The following is a 22,945-nucleotide window of genomic DNA, read 5'->3' as shown; positions in this document are numbered from 1 at the left end:
GACTATGTCTCCAGCCTACCTAAAAAGTCTGTCTGATTTCAACATAATCAGAAAACTCAGAAACAGTATTAGAAGATACTACTGGATTAAAACAACTTTTTTGCTAACTCTGAAACCTTTCATATATTTTTGGAAGAGCAGAAACCAAATTTGGCTATTGTGGCAAAACAAGTCCCTTCCCTGTCCTGGGCCTTGACTCCCCTAGCTGTAAGCCGAGGCAGGCCACCACATGACCCAGGAATCCTGTCTAGCATTCAGCATTCATTCCCGAGAGTCTTCTCTATCTTACCTGGAAGGGAAGTTCAAGAAATTGACAGGGAATCTCCATCAAAAGATGTAGATCTACATGAGACCTATTGCCATAATCTACAAAGAATACCTAGAAAATAAAGCAAGTACACACTTTAACACAGGGTCAAAAACAATGCCACACCTGAGCCACAGCAATGCAGCAGTCTGCTCTAATCCTATAACTACAGAATTATTAGTGACCTGAGCCTAAATCCACATATCAATGAGGGAAACAGACTACTTTGCTAACTGCAATTATTTTAAATTCAATTTCCACCTATAATTATAAAAGATATTTGATAAACTGCTATGTGTCAGTCTCATTTCCCTACCAGTGACTTATTATAGAAAAACCTACCTCAGCAGAATTTCCAGAAACATAAAGGACTTGAGCTCTAAAGTAGCGTTGTTTACCAAAATCAGCAAAAGGTGCCAGACAGACCAAGTCTGGATGTGGGTGAGTGGGTAAGGGCATCAACGTCAGTTGGTTGATTTCAGCAGTAAGCTTTTTCAGAATCTCTGAGTTTTTTTCATCAATCCTATATCCCCAAAAGTGTCCCACTTCAACCACCTAAAAAGGAAGAGGAGCAGCAGAGATGAAATCTAGAAAGGACTTTCGTAAGGAGGAAAATGAGCTTGAATCACAGGGCTGACACCCTGTGCTGCACATCTCACCAGCATAATCCTCGGAACATAAGTATTCTACAGGTTTTTGACAGGTGTTTATGAGACAAAAAGAGGGGGGTCCCCTGGTGAACTAAGGTAAGGAAATGTGTGAAATATATCCTTTTCTTGGCAGTACAAGACTCATTCTTACATAAATAAAGGTTCTGAGGTCACATAATCATTTCAGCCGGGCACAGTGGCTCACATCTGTAATCCCAGCACTTTGGGAACAGAGGCAGGCAGATCACTTGAGGACAGGAGTTCGAGACCAGCCTGGCCAATGTGGTGAAACCCCATCTCTACTAAAAGCACAAAAATTACCCGGGCATGGTGGCACACACCTGTAATCCCAGCTACTCAGGAGGCTGAGGCAGAGGAATCGCTTGAACCCAGAAGGCAGAGGTTGCAGTGAATGGAGATTGTGCCACTGCACTCCAGCCTGGGCAACACAGCAATACTTTGTCTCAAAAATATACACACTTTTTTTACCTCTAACATGTATCTTGTCACATCTGATTTATTGCAGCATTTTAAATGTACTTGATATTTTAAAAATTAACTTTGATTCTAGAATAAGTATGTTTCAATTTCCATTTTAGCCATATTTCAATTTAACAAGTACAGTGATAATTCAAGCTCACCCCCATTAACAAGATTACCAAGGTGCATGAGTTCTCTCTCTCTCTCTCTCTGTGTATGTGCGTGTGTGTGTGTTGGGGGGGTGTGTGTGTGTGTAAACTTCCTATATACAACATGATTTTAGTTTAAGAAGGAGGAAAAGCTCAATTACTTCATCCTTACCTCTGTGACATCAATAGTTAGAAGGAGATCTGTAACTGTCTGGGACCTGTCTGATGTGTTAAATGAGACTTGCATAGGATCTACCGTCTGCTTCTGGAAGTCCACATTCACCCTAAATAATACGAATTTTTAATAAAATAAAAATCAAGTTTTACAAAGAAAACACATTTACATAAGTGAAATTATCACTTGAACTATTCTAATATTTCTATAAGAAAAGAACATTTCAATAAAATACCTAAGCCAGAGATGACAAATTTGATTTCATCTCAAACATGAATTTCTGCTGGCTTTTTGAAGGGCTCTGGAAGGGGTACACACCCCAACAATTATATACTACCAGGTATATAATTGTTGCATACCAGGTAGTATATAATTGTAATATATAATTACATACTATATATTATATACAATTATATATACTATACATATAATTATATATAGTATATAATTATATACCTTCCAGGTAGTATATAATTGTGAAGGCCAAGACTGTCAGAGAATATCTACTTTCAAGGTATTATCAAGATAAATGGATAAATTATTAAATTTAGACTTTCAAGGTCTGAGATAAATTCTAAATCTCAGACCTACAGTGTTTCCTAACTTGTGTTTTCAAATGTGCACCTTGACCTTTAGAAAACTATAAGAATCCATGCTTGGCTCAATGCTATGTTAGAAAACACACACATATGATTTTCCAATAAACCCCCAAAATATCATTTTCCCTTAAAGGCAATAAGATAGTAAATGCTAAACTTCTGAATACAAAAGACAAATTTGATAGAAAATAAAAATTTCCTTTCCTAACACTTTATTCTAAAGCGAAGAGAAAGAATTATAAGAAAGATCTTGATCCAACTCTTTTCCCGATCTCCAGACCCATTTTCAATGAGTGACTCCCCGGCGTTAATGACAAAAGTAAGCGGAGTCTGACCTCACTAGAGCAGGACAGGTCTTCTCTACATGAAGGACTGAACCCACTACACTCCCAAACTCTCAGAAACCAAAAGTCACACACTGGGTGAAACCAGATGGAACAGATTTCCCTTCCTCCACCAACTCCTCAGATTCCTGTTAAATTCCTCCCAAAACTGAAAACTCTACAATTAAGAAATAATAAATGAGACTTCCCACATATGTGACTATGGGGATATGGCCAAAAGGCAAGCAGTCTGTCACAAATACCATGGGTGACTCAGTTTGGTCCAAGAGAAGATCCACCAGGGTGATGCCAGCTGCATGCAGCAAGTGCCCCTGCCCTGGGCTGACCAGCCCTACAGACAGCTCTATCCCTGAACCACTCTCTGGGTGGGAGTCAAAAATGCTATTTGGCAACGAAGGGCAGCTTACTCTGGTAAGCAACTAGGTGCTCCCAGCTGCATCTCCATTATGTCCCACTGATTGCTGTGTTGAAGACAAAGAATATTCCACAATACTTAAAAAGAGAATTTGCAAAACAAAATGCATAATCCTATCCAGGAAGAAAGGAAATTAACATTAGATTTAATCCCTACTATTTAACTAAAAATTACATAAATGATATCACTCAATCCTCTCAACAGCCTTGTACCATAGGTATCATTTCTTTTTTTTGTTTGTTTTGAGACTGAGTCTCGCTCTGTTGCCCTGGGAGGAGTGCAGTGGCGTGATCTCAGCTCACTGCAACCTCTGCCTCCCGGGTTTAAGTGATTCTCCTGCCTCAGCCTCCCACGTAGCTGGGATTACAGGTGCCCGCCACCATGCCTGGCTAATTTTTTTGTATTTTTAATAGAGATGGGGTTTCACTATGTTGGTCAGGCTGGTTTTGAACTCCTGACCTCAAGTGATCCTCCCGCCTTGGCCTCCCAAAGTACAAGGATTACAGGCATGAGCCATCTCGCCCGACCGGTATCATTTCTATTAAACAGAAAAAAACCCTCAGGTTCAGAGAGGTTAGGTAATGTGCCCAAGTGCACAGAGTGAGGAGATGACGCAACCAGGATACAACGGCAGGTCCACTCGACCACAAAGCCGGTGCTTGTTTGTTTGTTTATTTATTTACTTATTTATTTATTTGTTTTAAGACAGTATATTGTTCTGCCACCCTGGCTGGAGTGCAGTGGTGTGATCTCGGCTGACTGTAACCTCCACCTCCCGGGTTCGAGCAATTCTCCTGCCTCAGCCTACCGAGTAGGTGGGATTACAGGCGTGTGCCACCAAGCCCAGCTAATTTTTGTATTTTCAGTACAGACAGGGTTTCACCATGTTGGCAAGGCTGGTCCCAAACTCCTGGCCTCAAGTGATCCACCTGCCTCGGCCTCCCAAAGTGCTGGGGTTAGAGGTGAGCCACCACACCCAGCCAAGCCAGTGCTTTTTTTTTTTTTTTTTTTTTTGAGACGGAGTCTCGCTCTGTCGCCCAGGCTGGAGTGCAGTGGCCGGATCTCAGCTCACAGCAAGCTCCGCCTCCCGGGTTTACGCCATTCTCCTGCCTCAGCCTCCCGAGCAGCTGGGACTACAGGCGCCCGCCACCTCGCCCGGCTATTTTTTTGTATTTTTTAGTAGAGACGGGGTTTCACTGTGTTAGCCAGGATGGTCTCGATCTCCTGACCTCGTGATCTGCCCGTCTCGGCCTCCCAAAGTGCTGGGATTACAGGCTTGAGCCACCGTGCCCGGCCAGCCAGTGCTTTTAACATAAGCTGAAGCAAGGTCAGATCAATAGTCATTTAAAAACAGTATCTGAATATGTGAAAGCAGGTAGAGCATGTCTGCCACCTCCCTCCTGAAAATACCTTGTGTTCCTGAGCTTTGAGACATTCATGCCTTGCACCTTCCCTTCAATTTCCTCTGCAGAATGAACGTTGAGTTCAAGTGAAACTTTTAGTTGAGACATCTTAATTGCCATATACACGGCAGGAAGGGTTTTAAATCTCTCTGTTGGATTTCGTGAGAATTCCACAAAGGCTCTGTTCCACAAATGTAAATTTAAAAATAAATTTATCAGGCATCTGATTAAAAACTGCATATTCATTTCTCTCAAGATTAGAGAGAAATTCTGTCACATCTCTCCTCAAAATGCCAGTAACTCTTCAATCTATAATTAATAACATGTATTAATTTCTCCAATGGAAAATTGTTAATTTAAGAGAAATAAAAGTTATAATGACATGTCATTAAACCAAAACCAAGTATCATCCTCGTATAATATAATGCAGAATAAAGACTAAAGTCACATGGAATTTGGGGCAAAAACAAATCTTACTTCATAATTACTTTCATAATTGCAAAATAATTTTCATGATTACAATAGAATGTCTTTCTTACCATAAAATAAAACATAGAAAACCACACAAATGTGTAACACAGTGATCTTTGTAATTCCCCTTCAAAAAAACCATGAAATCATTTTTTCTTTAATTTTTTTTTTTTGAGATGGAGTCTCGCTCTGTCGCCAGTGCAGGGGTGTCATCTCAGCTCACTGTAACCTCCGCCTCCCAGATTCAAGAGATTCCCCTGCTTCAGCCTCCTGAGTAGCTGGGACTACAGGTGTATGCCACCATGCCTGGCTAATTTTTGTATTTTTAGTAGAGATGGGATTTCACCATGTTGGCCAGGATGGTTTCGATCTCCTGACCTCACGATCTGCCCATCTCGGCCTCCCAAAGTGTTGGGATTACAGGCGTGAGTCACAGCGCCTGGGCCGAAACCGTTAAATTTATTGCCAAGTGACATGGTTTAGATCTGTGTCCCTGCCCAAATCTCATGTTGAACTCTAATCCCCAATATTGGAGGAGGGGCCTAGTTGGAGGTGACCGGATCATGGGTGCAATTTCCCCCTTGCTGTTCTTGTGCTAGTGAGTTCTCACAAGATCTGGTTGTTTAAAAGTGTGCACCACCCTCCCTTTTGCTCTCTTCCTTTCGCTCCAGCCATGGAAGACGTGCCAGCTTCCCCTTCACATTTCACCATGATTGTAAGTTTCCTGAGGCCTCCCCAGAAGCAGCAGCCTACACAGCCTGCAGAACCATGAGCCAATTAAAACTCTTTTCTTTATAAATTACCCAGTTTCAGGTATTTCTTTATAGCACTGCGAGAACAGAATAAAACACCAAGTAATGTTGATAAATGCCCTCCCTTACCTCAGCCTATATTTCAGTGTCCCATTCCAGCCCCCTCTCTGGGGCATGAGCAGCAGGCATGGAGCAAAAGGTGCCTGCTGGACGTGCCAGGCAGAAAGAAGACAGCATCAAGTTTACCTTGCTATGTATGCACGTTCTAATGCCCCTGGGTTCCCACATCATCACAGAGCCACATAAACAGACCTGGGCCCCTTCCTCTACTATAAAAATCATCCTGTAGTGAGCTCTCTCCTGGAAATGTACACCTTGAGCAGTTTGGAAAGATGCCCAGCAAGGGAGGTGTGTGGAGTAGGTACATGAATGGACCCTGATTCACTCCGCCCTCCTCTGCCCTCCTTCAGGCCCCATCCTCTTCACTCATACATGCATGCATTTTCCTTTCACACCTGATTCATGCACTTCTGCTTTATCTCCCTTCTTCAGAGTCTCCCCTAAGACTCCGTAGAAGTAATTTTAAACTCCAGACCTCAGCATCTGCTCCTCAAAGCTCCATCCTCCCCAGCTTCCAGGCTAGAAAGCCAGATGCTCTTGGGCTCCTCTCTCTTCTTTGCCCTCCACATGCAATGACCAGCCAAATCCAAGCCATTCTCCTTCCCATCTGTTGGCTCCTTTTCATGTCAACCACCACCATACTGCCTCCATATCTCAGTACCTCCGCTTTGGACTACTGTGAAGACTCCAGGCCGGCCTCTTCTCTTGTCTTGACCTCCGCTTATCCCTGAGTAAGTTCCATGAAACATGGTTCTGGACAGAACACTCAGACGTCTCCAAGTGCCCACCTAGTCACGTTCGCACTCATCGATCTGCCAAAAGCCTGTCCCAAAGTCAGCATCTGACCTCCTCACAACAGACTCCATCTGACACGGAGCAGCTCTGCCCAAATGGCTGCCAGCTACGTGTGCACAGTCTCGGCTTTCCACCATCAAGATCCAGCTCATGCCTGCCTCCTGCTGGAAAACTACCCTGACCCTGCGGGTACCACCTCTGCAGTGGACACTGCACCAGCCCGAGGCCTCACAACCCTCCAACGTCCACCCAAGAAAGTCTCAAATTAATGTTACTGCTCTGATATTGGGCCTCAAATAGAACGTCTTCTTCTAACCTTCTGGGCCTCTCCCATGACTTCTCACAGCAGGCAAATGTCTGTGAAACTAATTTGACTCTCCACTCCTACCACGAAGTTGAAAGCTTCTTATGGGAGAACATGATATGCCCAGGTACCACCTGTGCCCATCTGCCCACGCACCCCTGGCACCTCAGAGTCTACACAAAGTCACCCCTGCTCTATGCCAAAAGAAATACAGTTCTTATTCTTTTAATCACTATATCTTCCTTTGCCTTTAAATACTTGAATCCCAAGAAATGGTACTGGTATAACCAGAAAGAATACTGTTACTTCCCCAAAAAAACTGGCATGACATTTGTATTACGACTAGAGAGCTGGAAATGTGAGGAATGTAAAAGCTATAAACACCTATAAAAAAAGGTCCCAGGCAATGGGAGGCAGAGGTTGCAGTGAGCCAAGATTGTGCCACTGCACTCCAGCCTGATGACAGAGCGAGACTCCGTCTCAAAAATACATAAATAAAAATAATAAAACAAAACAAAACAAAACAAAAAGTCCCAGGCAAGAAGAACAGGAAACAAACACAGATCTCAATCCAGTCATAAAGATGAGTGAACAAAAATGCTGCACTCTCATGGGAGCCAAGACTTCTGACCCTCAAATCGGTCAAAGGAACATTCACGCAGAACTGGAACCTCACCCAGGTAAGCGGACGCACAATATTCAGGAATTAGTTCAGCTGTGTGATTCCAGCTTTAAGTAAGCTACTTTATATATGTGACTTACTATCTTACTATAATTTACATCAGAATATTTAAGAAAAGTTCAGACACTACAAGTTTAATTCATTAATTCTCTAAGTTGTTAAAAGCACTTAGGAAGGTTTTGCTTGTTAGGGAGTTGTACGTTTGCCTCATGAGGCATTTACAGGCCTACAAAGAAAATCAATATATTAATCATAGAAATGGAACTTAAAATGCTGGAGGGAATTACCCCAAATTGAAAATGGGCTTAATGTTCAACTTGAGTGAATTAGACATTAAAGAAAAAGTGTTTGTTCTTATTTACAAAGCTTTGTCAAGTTAAATAAAAATTTATCAACATTCATAGAACACTGGAAAAAATTTCTAACTTTAAAAATTAAAAATCATACTTTAGGCTTTTGGTACATAAACATTTCCTGTTAGAAATAAAAACTGAGTGATACTCCAAAACACACCATTTGCTCCTTACATGCAGTAAGTAGAGCCAAATTGAGTTTTTACAATGTTTGCCTTCCAAAAATATTCAAAACATATCTGCTTTAGGCAACTATAAGCAGATACACTCTATTCTGGAGCATCTTCATGGCCCACAAAATAACTCTTACCAATGACTCACTGAGAAAATCTGAGGACAAGTGCGTGAAAGAGAAGATCACTTTAGGAGAATCCGCCTTAGCATCACACTGAGTTACTGAGCCTTCTTGGAGTGACCACGCTTGACCACTAACCAGCAGCCTAGTCCTTTAGGAGGTTACTTAGCAGAAAGAGAAGATAAATTGCTTCTGACCATAAGATAAACCAAAGCTACATTTTGAAAGCCAGTTGCAGCAGCCCATAGGAGGACCCATTTCCATGGGCACTCAGTTTTAAGAATCAGCATCTGCAAACATTTGAATCTTTATGCTTCTTTCATAATTGCAGTTGATTACAAAAATATACTTACTTTGCACCATCAAATACAATAGATTTGACTTGACCACACTGTCTAAAGAGAGACTGTAGTTGTTTATAGTAAAGAAATCCATAGGGAGGAATGTGCTTCAACTGTAAAATATAATACAAAATCAGAGCAGATTACTAGAGCTAACAAAACAGTTTCAACAGTCACAAGCTCAAAACTGATGTACACTGTTTTAGTTTCTAAAAACAGTTTGCTATCTTTAACCATAATATATAAACTCTACATATCAGTGCATTTAATGACTTTTAAATTCTAAGTTCTATAATAAATATGTTAAATAAAGGCTAATTCTACCCCTGTTAAAATGGTGTAAGTCTAATAAAGCAAATTAAGATTTGTTTACTTCTGTTTTCCCTTAAAATAATCAAGCTTACTAAACACTTCTTTTTAAAACATATTTCTACATAAGGAATAATGGGAATGTAAACTTTAAAGGAAAATGTCTAACTAACAAGAGGAGTGCATATTTCCCCATCACCACAGTGGAAGGACCAAATAGCACATGATCAAACTGGCATTGACCTTTAATGTATAAACTCTCAAGGCACCATGCTGGGTTTCTGCAGAGCACTCCATACTTTCCTCTGGACCAGGGCAACTCCTGTGCCAGCCCAGCTCTGCACAGGGCTCCGTGACAGAAGGCACGTAAGTGAAGGCATCCAGTTAGATCCTGTCTCTTCACTCCACATGTCTCCTTAGGCAGGTTATGGAGTTGCCCTGAGACCCAACTGCCACATCATGAAATGAGAATGGCATGAGAAATCCCCAACTCAAAGGGTGGAGTGAGGCTCAGCGAAGAATAAAAAGTACCCAACACACAGTCTCTCAAGTGCTAAGTAAAGCTAGCTATTATGTAGCTTTTAAGATATACACACTAGGTAATTTTGGGCCCCCAGACTAGGTTCCCAGTGCTCGAGCGATGCAGGCAGAGCTGCTGAATGTCTGAGGGAGAGTCCTGTAGAACCCTTCCCACTGTGCACAGCTGAGGGAAGAAAACCACAAAGGGGCAGAGGGGTGAGAGAGGAAGCCAAGCAAAGAGCTTAGTCAAACCTGACGGCCAGCAAGAGCACAGGTGCCAATCAAATGATTCTCAGTAGCTATAAAAAACTAATGACTTCCTTTTACTGTCCCTTCCATAGGTATCAAGTGTATCTCAGCTGGCTCTCTCATCTCCAGCATGAGCACCAGCTCCTTTTGGTGCTCATCAAAGACCTCCAATTGTAATCTCAAGTCATCTGTGCCCTTTCCTTATGAGCTATTTATTTCTTCAGGATTAACAGCTGTGGTATAACAATAACCAGGATAAGGATAAAAGCTGGCAATGACCGAGCGTTTATGATATGACATGAAGGAAATTCAAGTGCTTCTCATCCCCCCTTATCAGATAGAGGCACATACTGGAACCAAGTAATCCGAAACAGTCCAGTCTCAAATGCTTTCTTCCAGTGTGATTCTCTCTGCTGCTGGGCTTTAAACAACTGGGTTGCAAATGTTGATTCAATGGTCAGGGTCTATGGCTGATCATTAGAAATGCCCAAAATACACACTACTTGAATGCTGATTTCCAGGGCAGACTTTCTAGCTCAGATCTCGCAGGGCCCTCAGATCTGAATTTCAACAAATATAAATAAAATAAGCGCTCTCTAGGTGGTTCTGTTTGGCATCCAGGTCGGGGGATCACTGGCTTAAGCCACAGCACTCAGCTGCCAACCAATAACATTTTATTCTGTATGAAATGAAGTTGTGAACTAAGAAAATGTTCTTAAACTTATAAGTGCCTTAAATCCTTCAAAATAGCACATGATCAAATCAGCATTGACCTTGAACGTATAAACTCTCAAGGCTTCCTTATAAGGCCAGGTCTGTAAAGGGAGGCAAGAGACTGAGGGACAAGTAGATGTACCTGAAAAGGCCAAACAAGCCTAACATTCACTCCAGGGGGAAATTCACTTACAACTCACAAAAATAGAAACAATTAGAGAACAAAAACGTTCTGCCTGACCACACCCCAGGGAGGGACGCCTGCCCCCAGCACCTACCACTACAGTTGTCTTGGGGTCCTTGCCAGCCAGCTCCCTCACCGCCATCTCCTCATCAGGCTGTCCGAAAGTAAAGTAATTTGGATAGAAAGCACCTGCCAATACAACCTGGAAAAGAAGTTTATTTTCATGAAGTAACAGCATTGTTTTATCAGTTATTCTCACCAATATACTAATCTCAACCCAGCATGATATGACATCTACAAATGTAAAAGACAGTTATCGTTTGTACAGAAAACTATACCTTCCACCAACCAAGCGGAAAGTCACAATTCTGGTTATTTCATCTAACAGAAACACTAAAAAAGGGACACTTTTCTCACCTAACAGAAATATCTTTCTTCAAAAGAGCTTAAGTACTTCTCAGAATGAGGCTTGGGAAACAGTGGCAAGCTGAACAAGGACACAAACCCTCCTACACACAAAGCCCCAGGGTTGGGCAACTTTCTCCACTTCTCCCCACACACGCGGGGAGGTACTCTCAAGGTGGGGAGGTACTTCTCCCCACACACATGTGCGAGGTACTCTCAGATGTTCAGAAAGAACTCCAGTTGGAACACTTAGATTTAGGGCAGCAGGCTGGCATCCACTATTCACCTCTAAAATGCACTCTGTGAAGAGTCCCTTCTTCAATAAAAATATACCCAGTTTGAAACACACCCACCAAAGACTCCCCCAGCCTTAGAGCAATTTTACGTCCAGGAAAACACTCACACATATTCAGCACCCCCAGTTTACAGGCATCTACCTCAAACCCGATTCTGTATGCATCAGCCAACCCTTCCAGGAAACCCTACAGCAGAGGCAGTCTCCACCGGCCAGGACACACTTCCCGCTCGCCACATTCCATCTAACCACTAGTAATCCGAATCCATGGCTCCAAAGTTAAAATAATATTTTCAGTGTAAGGGAATAGCTACATACACTGAAAAATATAAAGAGCATCACTTTCTTAAAAGTTAAAACAAAAGATCTCTCCTGAAGCAGTGATAACGCAGGTACTCTAAAGAAACACTCCCCTGGAAATTAGAAATGGGTCTGAATCCATTAAATGTTAATAAATAAAATAAACAATAAATACTCTCTACATGAATCATCAACTCAACAAATAATGCAAACTATGAAAGACAAGAATGTTTCCTGGTTCCCAAACACAGTGTGAACATTATGGACCTAAAATCTCCTTTGAGATTTGGTTTGTATCAGAAAGCAGGAATAAGCGGTTTCTCAACCACAAGACCCTGTAAGCACAAAGAATCAGGAAAAAACCATCCAGGAAACTCCAGCACACCTGTAGGATGAATCGCTGCTTATATATATACTCTTGGTCCATGACAGGTCGCCGAGAATCAACATGCATGTTGAACTGTGAGATTCTAGTCTTCAATTCTTCGTATAATTCAGCCACCTAAGAAAAATACATCGAAATCTGATGTCTCAAAAGTACATATGTTATCAGAGCACTGAAAACACTAGAAAATAAGTGCACAATGGGTAAAGTATAAATACATCTATGGAATGAAACACTGCAGCTAATTAAGAATCATCTTTTAGCTGTGTGCGGTGACTCATGCCTCTAATCCCAGCACTTTGGGAGACCAAGGCAGGGAGATCACTTGAACTCAAGAGTTCAAAACCAGTCCGGGAAACATGGTAAAACCCAGTCTCTACAAAAAAAATACAAAATTAGCTGCACGTGGTGGCACACACCTGTAGTCCCAGCTACTCAGGAGGCTGAGATGAGAGGATCGCCTGAGACTAGAAGGCAGAGGTTGCAGTGAGCCAAGATCGTGTTACTGCACTCCAGCCTGGGTGGCAGAGTAAGATTTTGTCTCAAAAAAAAGGAAAGGGCAGGAAAGGGCAGGAAAGGGCAGGGGAAAGAGCAGGGGAAAGGAAAAAGGAAAGGAAAAAGGAAGGAAAAAGGAAAGGAAAAAAGAAAGGAAAAAGGAGAAAGGAAAGGAAAGGAAAGGAAAGGAAGGGGAGGGGAGGGGAGGGGAGGGGAGGGGAGGGGAGGGGAGGGGAGGGGAGGGAAGGAAGGGAAGGAAAAAGAAATAATGTTTTTAAAATTTTTATTATTATTATTTTGAGACAGAGTCTCACTCTGTCATCCAGGCTAGAGAGCAATCTCAGCTCACTGCAAGCTCCGCCTCCCAGGTTCATGCCATTCTCCTGCTTCAGCTTCCCCAGTAGCTGGGACTACAGGCGCCCCCACCATGCCCAGCTAATTTTTTTGTATTTTTAGTAGAGACAGGATTTCACCGTGTTAGCCAGGATGGTCTCAATCTCCTGACCTCGTGATCCGCCTACCTCGGCCCCCCATAGTGCTGGGATTACAGGCATGAGCCACCACGCCTGGCCTAAAATTTATTTTTAGAGACGAGATCTTGCTATATTGCCCAGGCTAGACACTGCAGTGGCTATTCAAAGGCACAATCCCACACTGATCAACACAGGAGTTCTGATCTGCTCCCTTTCCAAGTTGGGCTGGTTCACCCCTCCTTAGGCAATACGGTGGTTCCTGTCTCCCAAGAGGTTACTATATCGGTGTTGAGTTTAATGCAACACCAAATCGGCATGGCGCGCTGCAGCCCAGAACTCCTATGCTCAAGTGATCCTCCTGCCTCAGCCTACCAAACAACTGGCAATATAGGCATGTGCCACTGTGCCTGGCAAGAATCATCTTATTAGAAATTAATTAATAAGTAATGTTAAAGATGAACAGTATAACACTTATAGAAAATACCAGAATACAAAATCATATATGCTCCATGATCTGTTTATAAACACACACCCCTGATGGGAACCAGTGCAAAAGCATAACTGTGCCCACCTAGAGATCAGAATAGCAGAGAGCCATGACCACAGCCTTGCTTTAGGGCCTCGAAACACGTTCCAGCCTCTGCCATGAACATGTACTGCTTTTGTGATTAAAAACAAAATAAATGACCTATGGCCAAATAGTCCCTCCAAACAGGAAAATAAAATCAATATCCAGTTGTAATAAAAACTGTTTCACACACAATGTCAAACTTTAATGTACACATGTGAAAATACACAATTCCAAATACCTACGAACTGACCATAAATTAAGTCACCACAAAATTATCGCAATTACAAAAAGAACACAGTTACAAGTGTGAACATAACTGGGGGAAATAACAACTAAAAAGAATTGAAAGGACAGAAAAACTTAGCAGCCACTATCTCTGTGGAGCAAGGAAAAGCCTGGGACATGGGAAGCAAGGGAGAGTACACTCAGACGCTCACCTCTGTACCCCTGAGGGATGGAACTCTTTCATGTGACTGTAATCACATGTAACTGAACGAATTAAAAACCAAGACTACGCCACTTTCTATACTTAAAAGCAATAAAATCAGAAATTAACAAGAAAAAAATGATATTTAAAAACATTTCAGGGCTGGACATGGTGGCTCACACCTCTCAGAGCTTTGGGAGGCTGAGGCAGAAGGATTGCTTGAGCCCAGGAGTTTGAGGCTGCAGTGAGCTATGGTCATGCCACTGCACTCCAGTCTGGGAGACAAAGACCCTGTCTCTAAAAAATAAAAATAAACTCTTTAGTCAGAGAGAAAACCAACACTAAAAGAAATTATACAGGAATCTCAAAAATCAGTGGGATGTGGCTAAAGCTGCTCATAATAAAATTCATAGCCTTAAATGTTTTTAATTAGAAAGACTGAAAATATTATTATTAATATTAAATATTAATTTCAGAAAGACTCAAGTAAACTAAAAGTCACAGGATAACTAAATTAATGGAAAAAAAACAAAAAGCAATGATTTAGAATCCCCCACCTATTCCTTCCCTCCCAAAAAACACAGACAAGAAAACCGACAAATGAAACTAAGAGTAAGCTCTCTGAAAAGACAGGAACACAAAGGAATCTTGCAGACTGTGCAGTAAAGGAGTAATCCAGCAGGCCTGGCTGTCCAGACCACCCACATTCCAGAGAAAGGTTTGGCCCTGGCCCAGCTCCTGAAAGGTCATTGCCAAGCCTCCAGGGACTCCTATCCTCCCTAATAAGAGTATCTATGCTTACCTGGGGCCTTGGGCCACACAAAAGAGTTTACGCTAGAATGTGATTTATGGTGGGGCCTTGGGCCGTAGGGTAACAGTTTCCTCTGGAGGGACTGAAGACTGAGTAACTAAGGTCAGCCACATGGGTACTCTAGGCCTACATAACCAATGCTCAATAAAAACCCTGGACACCAAGGCTCAGGGGAGCTTCCTGGTTGCAATACTTCATGCCTGCCGTTGCACACTGCGGCTGAGAATTAATCGCTGTCCATAAGACTCTACTGGGAAAGAACACTTGGTAGCCTGCACCTGGTCTCTCCAGGGCTCCTCCCACGGCCTTTTTTTTTTTTTTTTTTTTTTTTAAACCTTTGCCGACTTTAATCCATATCCTTTGGCTAAAATAAATCATAAGCATAAGCATAACAGCTTTTCTACTTCTGCGAGTCCTTCTAGCCAATCAGTGAACCTGAGGATGGTCTCAGGGACTCCCTGAATATACAAATATAATCAAGAAACGGTGAGAGTACACAAATACACAATAATAAGAACAAGAAAGGTGTTACCATTTGACATGAATTTGAAATAACAAAAATTACGTGTAACTATACATCAATAAACTTCATGATCTGGATTAAATGGGTACCTGAATGAAAGACGTAACTCCTCAAAAATGACTCCAGAAGAATTAGAACCCAGAATGGATCAATAACTCCCAGGGATATTGAAAATATTTTGTTAAACTGATCCCTCAAAAAGGCACTAATCCCAAAGGTGTTTTTGAATGCGTTCTATCAAATACGTAGGAAATACATTTCTAGTTATTAAACTACTGATTAAAATGGTTCCTGGACACAGAAAGAGGTTCGTCCTACCAGGGTGGTATCGACACCAGCATCTGATAGTGTTGTGCATGCACATGCGCACACATGCACACACACGTAAACCAAAGGCCAATTTCACTTATAAATACAGAGGCAAAAATTCTAGAGAAAATATTGGCAATCAGAACCCAGCAATGTTTTGGGAGAAAAGATTACAAACAAGCAGAGTTTATTCTGAGAACACGTGGTTGGGTCAACAGTGGGAAATCCATCATGTATTCATGTATAAGTCATGCACCACACAGCAGTGTCTCAGTCAACCATGGACACATATAGAACTGTGGTCCCATCAGACTGTAACAGAGCTAGAAAATTCCTGTTGCCTGGTCACATCATAGCTATTGTAGTGCACCACGTGTACTCATGTGTCTGTGGTGATGCTGGTGTAAACAAACCTACCGTGCTGCCAATCATACGAAAGTCTAGCACATCCAATACATACAGTACATTTCAGTTGACCCCTGAACCACATGGGGTTGAACAGTGAGGGCCCACTTATATGCAGGTTTTTCTTAACCAAATGCGGATCAAAAATGCAGTATTCAAGGGATGCAAGCCCGAGTATATGGAAGGCCGACTATTCGTGTACATGGGTTCCACAAGGCCAACTGCAAGACATGAGTATTCATGAATTTTGGTATACAGGGGTCCTGAAACCAACCCTCCTTTATATACCAAGGGACAATTGTACTTGATAACGACAATAAATAACTATGTTACTGGCTTAAGGATTTATCATACTATACCATCTATTTCAGAGTATATACTCCTATTTATTTAAAAAAAAAAAAAAAAAAAACTTCACATGTCTTGAAACCAGCAGCAGCAGCAAAAAAAAAAAAGGAAACAAACCAAAAAAGTTAACTGTAAAACAGCCTCAGGCAGGTCCTTCAGGAGGTATCCAGGAGAAAGCATTCTTACATTGTAAGAGATGACAGCGCCATGTGTTACTGCCCCTGATGACCTTCCAGTGGACAAGATGTGGAGGTAGAAGACAGTGATAGTGATGATCCTGATTCTGTGTATGCCTAGGCTAATGTGTATGTGTGTCTTAGTTTTTAACAAAAAAGTTTAACAAATAAAAATTATTTTTAAAAATAGATAAAACCAGCCTGGGCTACAAAGTGAGACTCTGTCTCTACAAAAAAATAAAGAATAAAAAAAAATTAGGCCAGGCACAGTGGCCCACACCTGTAATCCCAACACTTTGGGAGGCCAAGGCAGGCAGATCACAAGGTCAGGAGTTTGAGACCAGCTTGGCCAACATGGTGAAACCCCGTCTCTACTAAAAATACAAAAAAGTAGCCGAGCGTGGTGATGCGCACCTGTAATCCCAGCTAACTGGGAGGCTGAGGCAGGAGAATTGCTTGAACCCAAGAGGCGGAGGTTACAGTGAGCCGAGACGGCGTCATTACACTCCACCCTGGGTGACAGGGCAAGACTCCATCTCAAAAAAAAAAAAAAGAAAAAAATTAGGAGTGGTGACATATGCCTGTAGTTCCAGCTACTGCAGAGACTGAAGCAGAAGAATTGCTTGAGCCCAGGAAGTCAGGGCTTCTGTGAGCTGTGATCATGCCATTGCACTCCAGCCTGGGCAACAGAGTGAGATCCTATCTCAAAAACCAAATAAATAAGGAAATAGATAAAAACTTATAGAATAAGGATATAAAGAAAATATTTTTACATAGCTGTACAATGTGTTTGTGTTTTAAGCTAAGTGTTATTATAAGAGCCAAAAAGTTTTTAAAAAATTAAAAAGTTTATCAAGTTAAAAAAGTTATATTGTCACAATTAATTTTTTTAAAAATTTTATGAACTTAGTGTAGCCCAAGTCTGCAGTGTTTATAGTCTACAGTCATGTGCAGTGATATCCTGGGCCTCCACATTCCCTCACAGCTCACTCACTGACTCACTGACTCACCCAGAGCCACTTCCAGTCCTGCAAGCTCCATTCACAGTAAGCTCCCTATATTGGTACGCCATTTTTATCTTTTATACCAGTGATCCCTAACCTTTTTAGCACCAGGAACCAGTTTCATGAAAGACAATTTTTCCACAGACCGGAGAGGGTGGGGATGGTTTCAGGATGAAACTGTTCCACCTCAGATCTGGCATTAGTTATATTCTCACAAGGAGAGTATGGCCCAGGTGTTGGGAAACCCTGTTTTATAACCATATTTTTACTGTACCTTTTCTACGTTTAGTTATGTTTAGGTACAGAAATACTTACCATTTTGTCGTAATTGCCTACAGTGTTCAATACAGTCACATGCTGTACAGGTTTGCAGCCTAGAAGCCACAGGCTACACTATACAGCCCAGGTAGCGGGCTACACCATCTAGGTCTGTGTAAGTATGTTCTATGCTGTTTGCACAAGGATAAAACCATGTAATTACTCATTTCTCAGAATGTATTCCTGTCATTAAGCAATGCAAGATTGTATTAGTAGGTTAAAAATTAAAACACCATATGTTTATCTTTTTCTTTTTCAAGACAGACTCTCACTCTGTCACCCAGGCTAGAGTATACTGGTGCAATCACCGCTCACTGAAGCCTCTACCTCCCAGGCTCATGCAAACCTCTCACCTCAGCCTCCCCAGTAGCTGGGACTACAGGTGTGAGCACCACACACAATCTGTTTATCCTGACAGATACTGAAAAGACAATACAACAAGATTATACAACCATTCCTCATTAAACTATGTATAGGGAAAAAATATTCCTTAACTTGAAAAGGAGTATTTATTAGAAACCTAAGTAGTTCTACTGAAAGGTGAAAGAGACACTCCTACTAAAGTTGAAAACAGGCAGGAAATACACTTCTTGAAATACTCATTACTACCCATGTACTGTTGTTACTTAACAAATACTTTATAAGTCAACTTTATTTGCATCCATTTGGTCAAAAAATTTAACTTACCTCTCTAATTCTCTTGATTTGAATGTAATTTAACCGTCCCCAATTAAGTTCATCCTTTAAATATATAAAAGCAGAATACTCAATATTAAGGTAATAAATTAGAGCTGAATTTAGCTAGTTTAATACGTTTCATCCAAAAATTTAATAATTAATGTAAATTACTGAGCTATTAAACATGTACTCAAGTTGACCGTGGCACTCCCTCTCCAGGTACATCCAATTTTACATTGAAGCCAGAGAGCATAATACTCAACCATAAACATGATACAGAAACTCTTCTGAGTTCGCCTGTCTCAAAAATTAAAGGTAGACATAACTTGATTATCTCGAAAAAAGATGTCTGACAAATTATATACCAACAAGAAAAATAATACAGCTGAGTCTTTAAAAGACTTTAAACAGCTAACTCATATACGTATTAGTAGAGATCTATCTAGGCACAGCAAATCTCAACACAGAAACAGCAGACCTGTAAACAGTCTGTTGAACCAAATAAGTTTAGAAGAAGAACAAAGCCTGACAAAAAAAAAAAAAAGAATAAAATGGAGGGTAACAGATTACATTTCTTTTAAGCCCATTATCTAAAAGAGCTGAAAACAGAAACAGCAGCCACATGGCTTTCAATTTTGAACTGACATGTCCAAGCCAGCACCCACAGCTATGAAATACTCACAGCCAAAGAGGCTACAGACACCACGGCAAGCTCAGTACAATGTGGGGCTGTGAAACAAGCAGCACAGCTCCAACATAGGACTGAGAGCAAGCGGCCTCCTGAGAAGCGATGGAAGCAAAAGGACCAGTCTGCAGAGATTATGGCCTGCCACTCTTGGGACAGTCGTGCGAGCACTGTCTACAGTGACCTCGACTCCAGCTGCAGGCGGCACATCATGATTCACATGCCATGACTGTGCCAAGACAGAGTCTTTCTCTCATCACTCCCAGCCATCTAGAAAGCAGCTAGAAAGGGCTCACCAACCTTTGGGTATCGCAGCTCCCCTCTCTGTCTGCAAGCCTTCCATGTCTGAAAATAAATGATCCAAAGTTTCAAAATAATGTGTTGGCTCACTGAATTTTTTTAAGTCCAATCTCAACTTTTCAACTGTATGTTGAAAATTTACAACATAAAAATGTACAAATTTAATTTTTTTCAATCAATTTCATAAAATTGGATTTCCATCTCACCTACTTCTTCCAGCACAGTTAATTTAACATTGGACACCAATAACCCCGATAATACTTTCACAAGATAAAACATTGTCTCTCTCTACCTCATACGTTTGTGGTATGAAAATGTACTAACAATCTGTGGTAGCTGCTTTCATGGTTTACACAACAGAAAACTTACTTTAAATGCCTCAACAAGTGCAATGCAGTCACTCTTGCTACTGCCAGAGAAATTCACTTTGTTCCTACAAACAGATAACGGTGTCATTCAATACCATTAAAATACAGTGACACTTTAAAATATGAACGTTCAGTACCTATATCCATCGAGATGCTGCCGGAAAGGCATTGCAAAAAAATTCTTCAAAGAAAGAGCTGCCGCTAACCATAAAAAATAAACAAGAAGAATGTAAGATTGTGAGAGTGGTGTTATATAAACTTCCCATTAGCATGTATTTGTTCTCACACTTACCTATAATAAGACATTCATCTAGACATCCAAATACATGTCCAAGGACTATGAGTTTACCAAGTTGCTGATTTACAGGAAGTTGGGCTAAAACTCTTCCTAAGAAGGTCAATTCACCGTCATGGGGGTTTTCATCTTCTCTCTGCCCACTCACTGCAAGTGCTCCAACCTTCATACAATAAAATTAGTGTTATTAGCAAGCACTGACTTACTCATACTTTTTCCCCTTAAGGTGGAGAGTCCAAAACAGGAAACGAAGACCACATTTTGGTGAATAAGACCCTAAGTCAATTTATGAAAGGCTGATATGCTACCAAAAAAAACTTTTTAAATTTTCCCTTGAAACTTAGAACACATTTTACTATTTTTTTTTAAAGTATGATCCTAGGAGGTAACACTAAAGGACTTTCACAAAAGTCTACTCACCTCACTCTTGAACAAATACAGCATGCACGGTACTAAGTGAAGGATCTCCCAGCTGCCACTGTCGACAAAACCTTACTGAACTATGTATGGGGAAAAACTTCCTTAACTTGACACAGTGTTGTTCATAGAAACCCAAGGAGTTATCAAATTTTTTTATTAAAGGAAGCCAAGTGTGGTGGCTCACACCTCAGTCTCAGCTACTTGGGAGGCCATAGTGGGAGGGTCACTTGAGCCCAGAGTTTGAGGTTGCAGTAAGCCATAATTGCATCACTGCCCTCCAGCCTAGGCAACAAAGCAAGACCCAGTTAATCAATCAATCACAATAGAGAAGGTAAAACACCAGAGGCATCCTCCACTTCAAAGGTCAGAAGCAGAACGTCCAGAGCCCCAGCACAATATATACACTAGGATACAGCTTGTACCAAGGCCTTGGTTACAAGTTCAAAGGGCAGAGTATGAGTCAGGTGTGCAGTCAAAGAATCCTGAGTAGGAAGAGCAGGGTTTCCAGGAATGGACGAAGAAAGCCAGAAGGAGGCTGAGGAACAGAGTTAGTGGGAAAGTGAGGCAGAGACTGAGGGAGCTGCAGTAGAACAGAGCTCTATAGATGCCAACAGTACTAACCATCAGGCAGTCCTACCTCCTTTAGTAGAAGGATGGTGCGCTCAATGTCACTCAGACCAGGCGGGGAAAGGGCAGTGGCCAGCAGAGCTCTCGGCTCACCCATGTCGAGTAATTTCGCTTTCAAGATTGTGCTTCCTAATGGACAACGCTGAAAAGAACCAAGCCTGAGATTAGAAATAACAACATAACTAAATCAGTTAGCCGATTCACATAACCAGTGCTTCAGAGGGAAAGAGGAGGAGAGAAGGAGAGGAGAAGAAAAAATGGAGAGGATTGAGGGAGGGAGAGAAGAGAGGGGAGAGAGAAGGAGAAAGAACAGGAGAGAGAGACAGAAAAAGACAAAGATGGGGAGAGAAAGAAGGAAGCAAAAAGAGAAGGAAAAGAGGCGCTGAAAAGTGGGAGAGCAAGAAAGCAAGGAGAGGGAAAGAAAAAAAAAGAGAAGGAGGACAAAAGAAGGGGAGAGACACAGAAAAAGAGGAAGGAAAAAAGCTGATCCCACAATTACTCATTATAAAGGGACACAGAAAACAGCAGCATTTAAAGACAATCCTATTATAGAGCCCACAGATACCAGAAAACATCCTCTCATTAAAACTATGAAATGTGGGTAACGCCCTAGACAGTAGCCTGATGCATAATCAATTGTGAGCCCGGACTGTGAGTGAGGGGGAATGTGGCAAGACAAGGATTTTTCTGGAACCAAAATTAGATGACACTAGAAATTATATTACTTAGACTGTTTGGTAAAACTATCAACTTTGACACTTTGGGAGGCCAAGGCAGGCGGGCGGATCACGAAGTCAGGAGTTCGAGATCAGTCTGGCCAACATAGTGAAATCCCGTCTCTACTAAAAATACAAAAAATCAGCTGGGCGTGGTGCTGTGTGCGCCTGTAATCCCAGCTACTTGGGAGGCTGAGGCAAGAGAATCGTGTGAACCCGGGAGGCGGAGGTTGCAGTGAGCCAAGATCATGCCATTGCACTCCAGCCCAGGCAACAGTGCAAGACTCCGTCTCATAAATAAATAAATAAATAATTTTGACAATGACCAAAGTGAATTACCAACATCTCAGGAACAACATGATCAGGGATGGAGTTGTCCCAGAAATCCTTGTGTACCAGCCGGTAACAGTACCCTCTAGACACTCGTCCAGCACGGCCTTCAAAGGAAAGATGTGCAAACAGCATTTGGCATTAATTACTTTAACATCACCATGAAGATGTATTTTTAAACAGTCATTAAATATTAATTAAGCAAAGCCTTAAGTGTCTTCTACTAGACCATGTCAGTAACACCTTTAGAATATGTTAGTGTATTCTTAATAAGTTATTCTTATTTTAAATGTTATTCTAAATAAGAATGACTATCCTAAAAAGTTAGAATAAATTAGAACAAGACTAAATGCTGACTTCTACTCAGTGACCAATATTATCAAATCTAATGCATATTTCTGAAGAAGACAACCTTGGCCCAATATGCGACAGAAACCAAGTACACCCTTCTGGAAAATGCACAGTTCATAATAGAAAGTCACGAGGTTAGCGACAGGCCCTACGATGCCATCAAGGAGGCTGTCTCAACAGCTTGTGCTTCCAATGGCTTCTGCTACCCACCCATCCTCGCCCCACTGCAAAGCACCCTCCCAGCTGTCAGCCACACCACATTACGTGACCGAGTGAGGAACAAGCAGAAGGCTCAGAACCAAGGCTGGCCCACGGAGACC

At 41.6% G+C, this 22,945-nt stretch overlaps 1 protein-coding gene across 2 annotated transcripts in view; it reads right to left on the bottom strand.

Annotated features, from left to right (window-relative positions):
- Window positions 1-22,945, bottom strand: part of TDRD9 (tudor domain containing 9) — a 126,672-nt gene that overhangs the window by 24,056 nt on the left and 79,671 nt on the right. Inside the window, exons 14-27 of one of the 2 annotated variants that reach the window (XM_028851927.2) lie at window positions 22,284-22,381; window positions 21,239-21,370; window positions 20,179-20,344; window positions 20,024-20,087; window positions 19,888-19,951; window positions 19,519-19,563; window positions 18,543-18,596; window positions 11,996-12,112; window positions 10,705-10,812; window positions 8,648-8,748; window positions 4,530-4,703; window positions 1,759-1,870; window positions 650-862; window positions 290-379 (exon numbers count right to left, since the gene is read on the bottom strand). In XM_028851927.2, coding sequence (XP_028707760.2) covers window positions 290-379; window positions 650-862; window positions 1,759-1,870; window positions 4,530-4,703; window positions 8,648-8,748; window positions 10,705-10,812; window positions 11,996-12,112; window positions 18,543-18,596; window positions 19,519-19,563; window positions 19,888-19,951; window positions 20,024-20,087; window positions 20,179-20,344; window positions 21,239-21,370; window positions 22,284-22,381 — 1,538 coding nt within the window. The remainder of the gene's footprint in view (window positions 1-289; window positions 380-649; window positions 863-1,758; window positions 1,871-4,529; window positions 4,704-8,647; window positions 8,749-10,704; window positions 10,813-11,995; window positions 12,113-18,542; window positions 18,597-19,518; window positions 19,564-19,887; window positions 19,952-20,023; window positions 20,088-20,178; window positions 20,345-21,238; window positions 21,371-22,283; window positions 22,382-22,945) is intronic. The other variant, XM_077941899.1, reaches the window with a different exon arrangement.

The sequence above is a fragment of the Macaca mulatta genome, chromosome 7 (assembly GCF_049350105.2).
Source record: "Macaca mulatta isolate MMU2019108-1 chromosome 7, T2T-MMU8v2.0, whole genome shotgun sequence".
In the NCBI taxonomy this organism is placed as follows: Eukaryota; Metazoa; Chordata; class Mammalia; order Primates; family Cercopithecidae; genus Macaca; species Macaca mulatta.
Note: the sequence above shows the minus strand (reverse complement) of the source record. Positions and strands in the feature narration are given on the sequence as shown.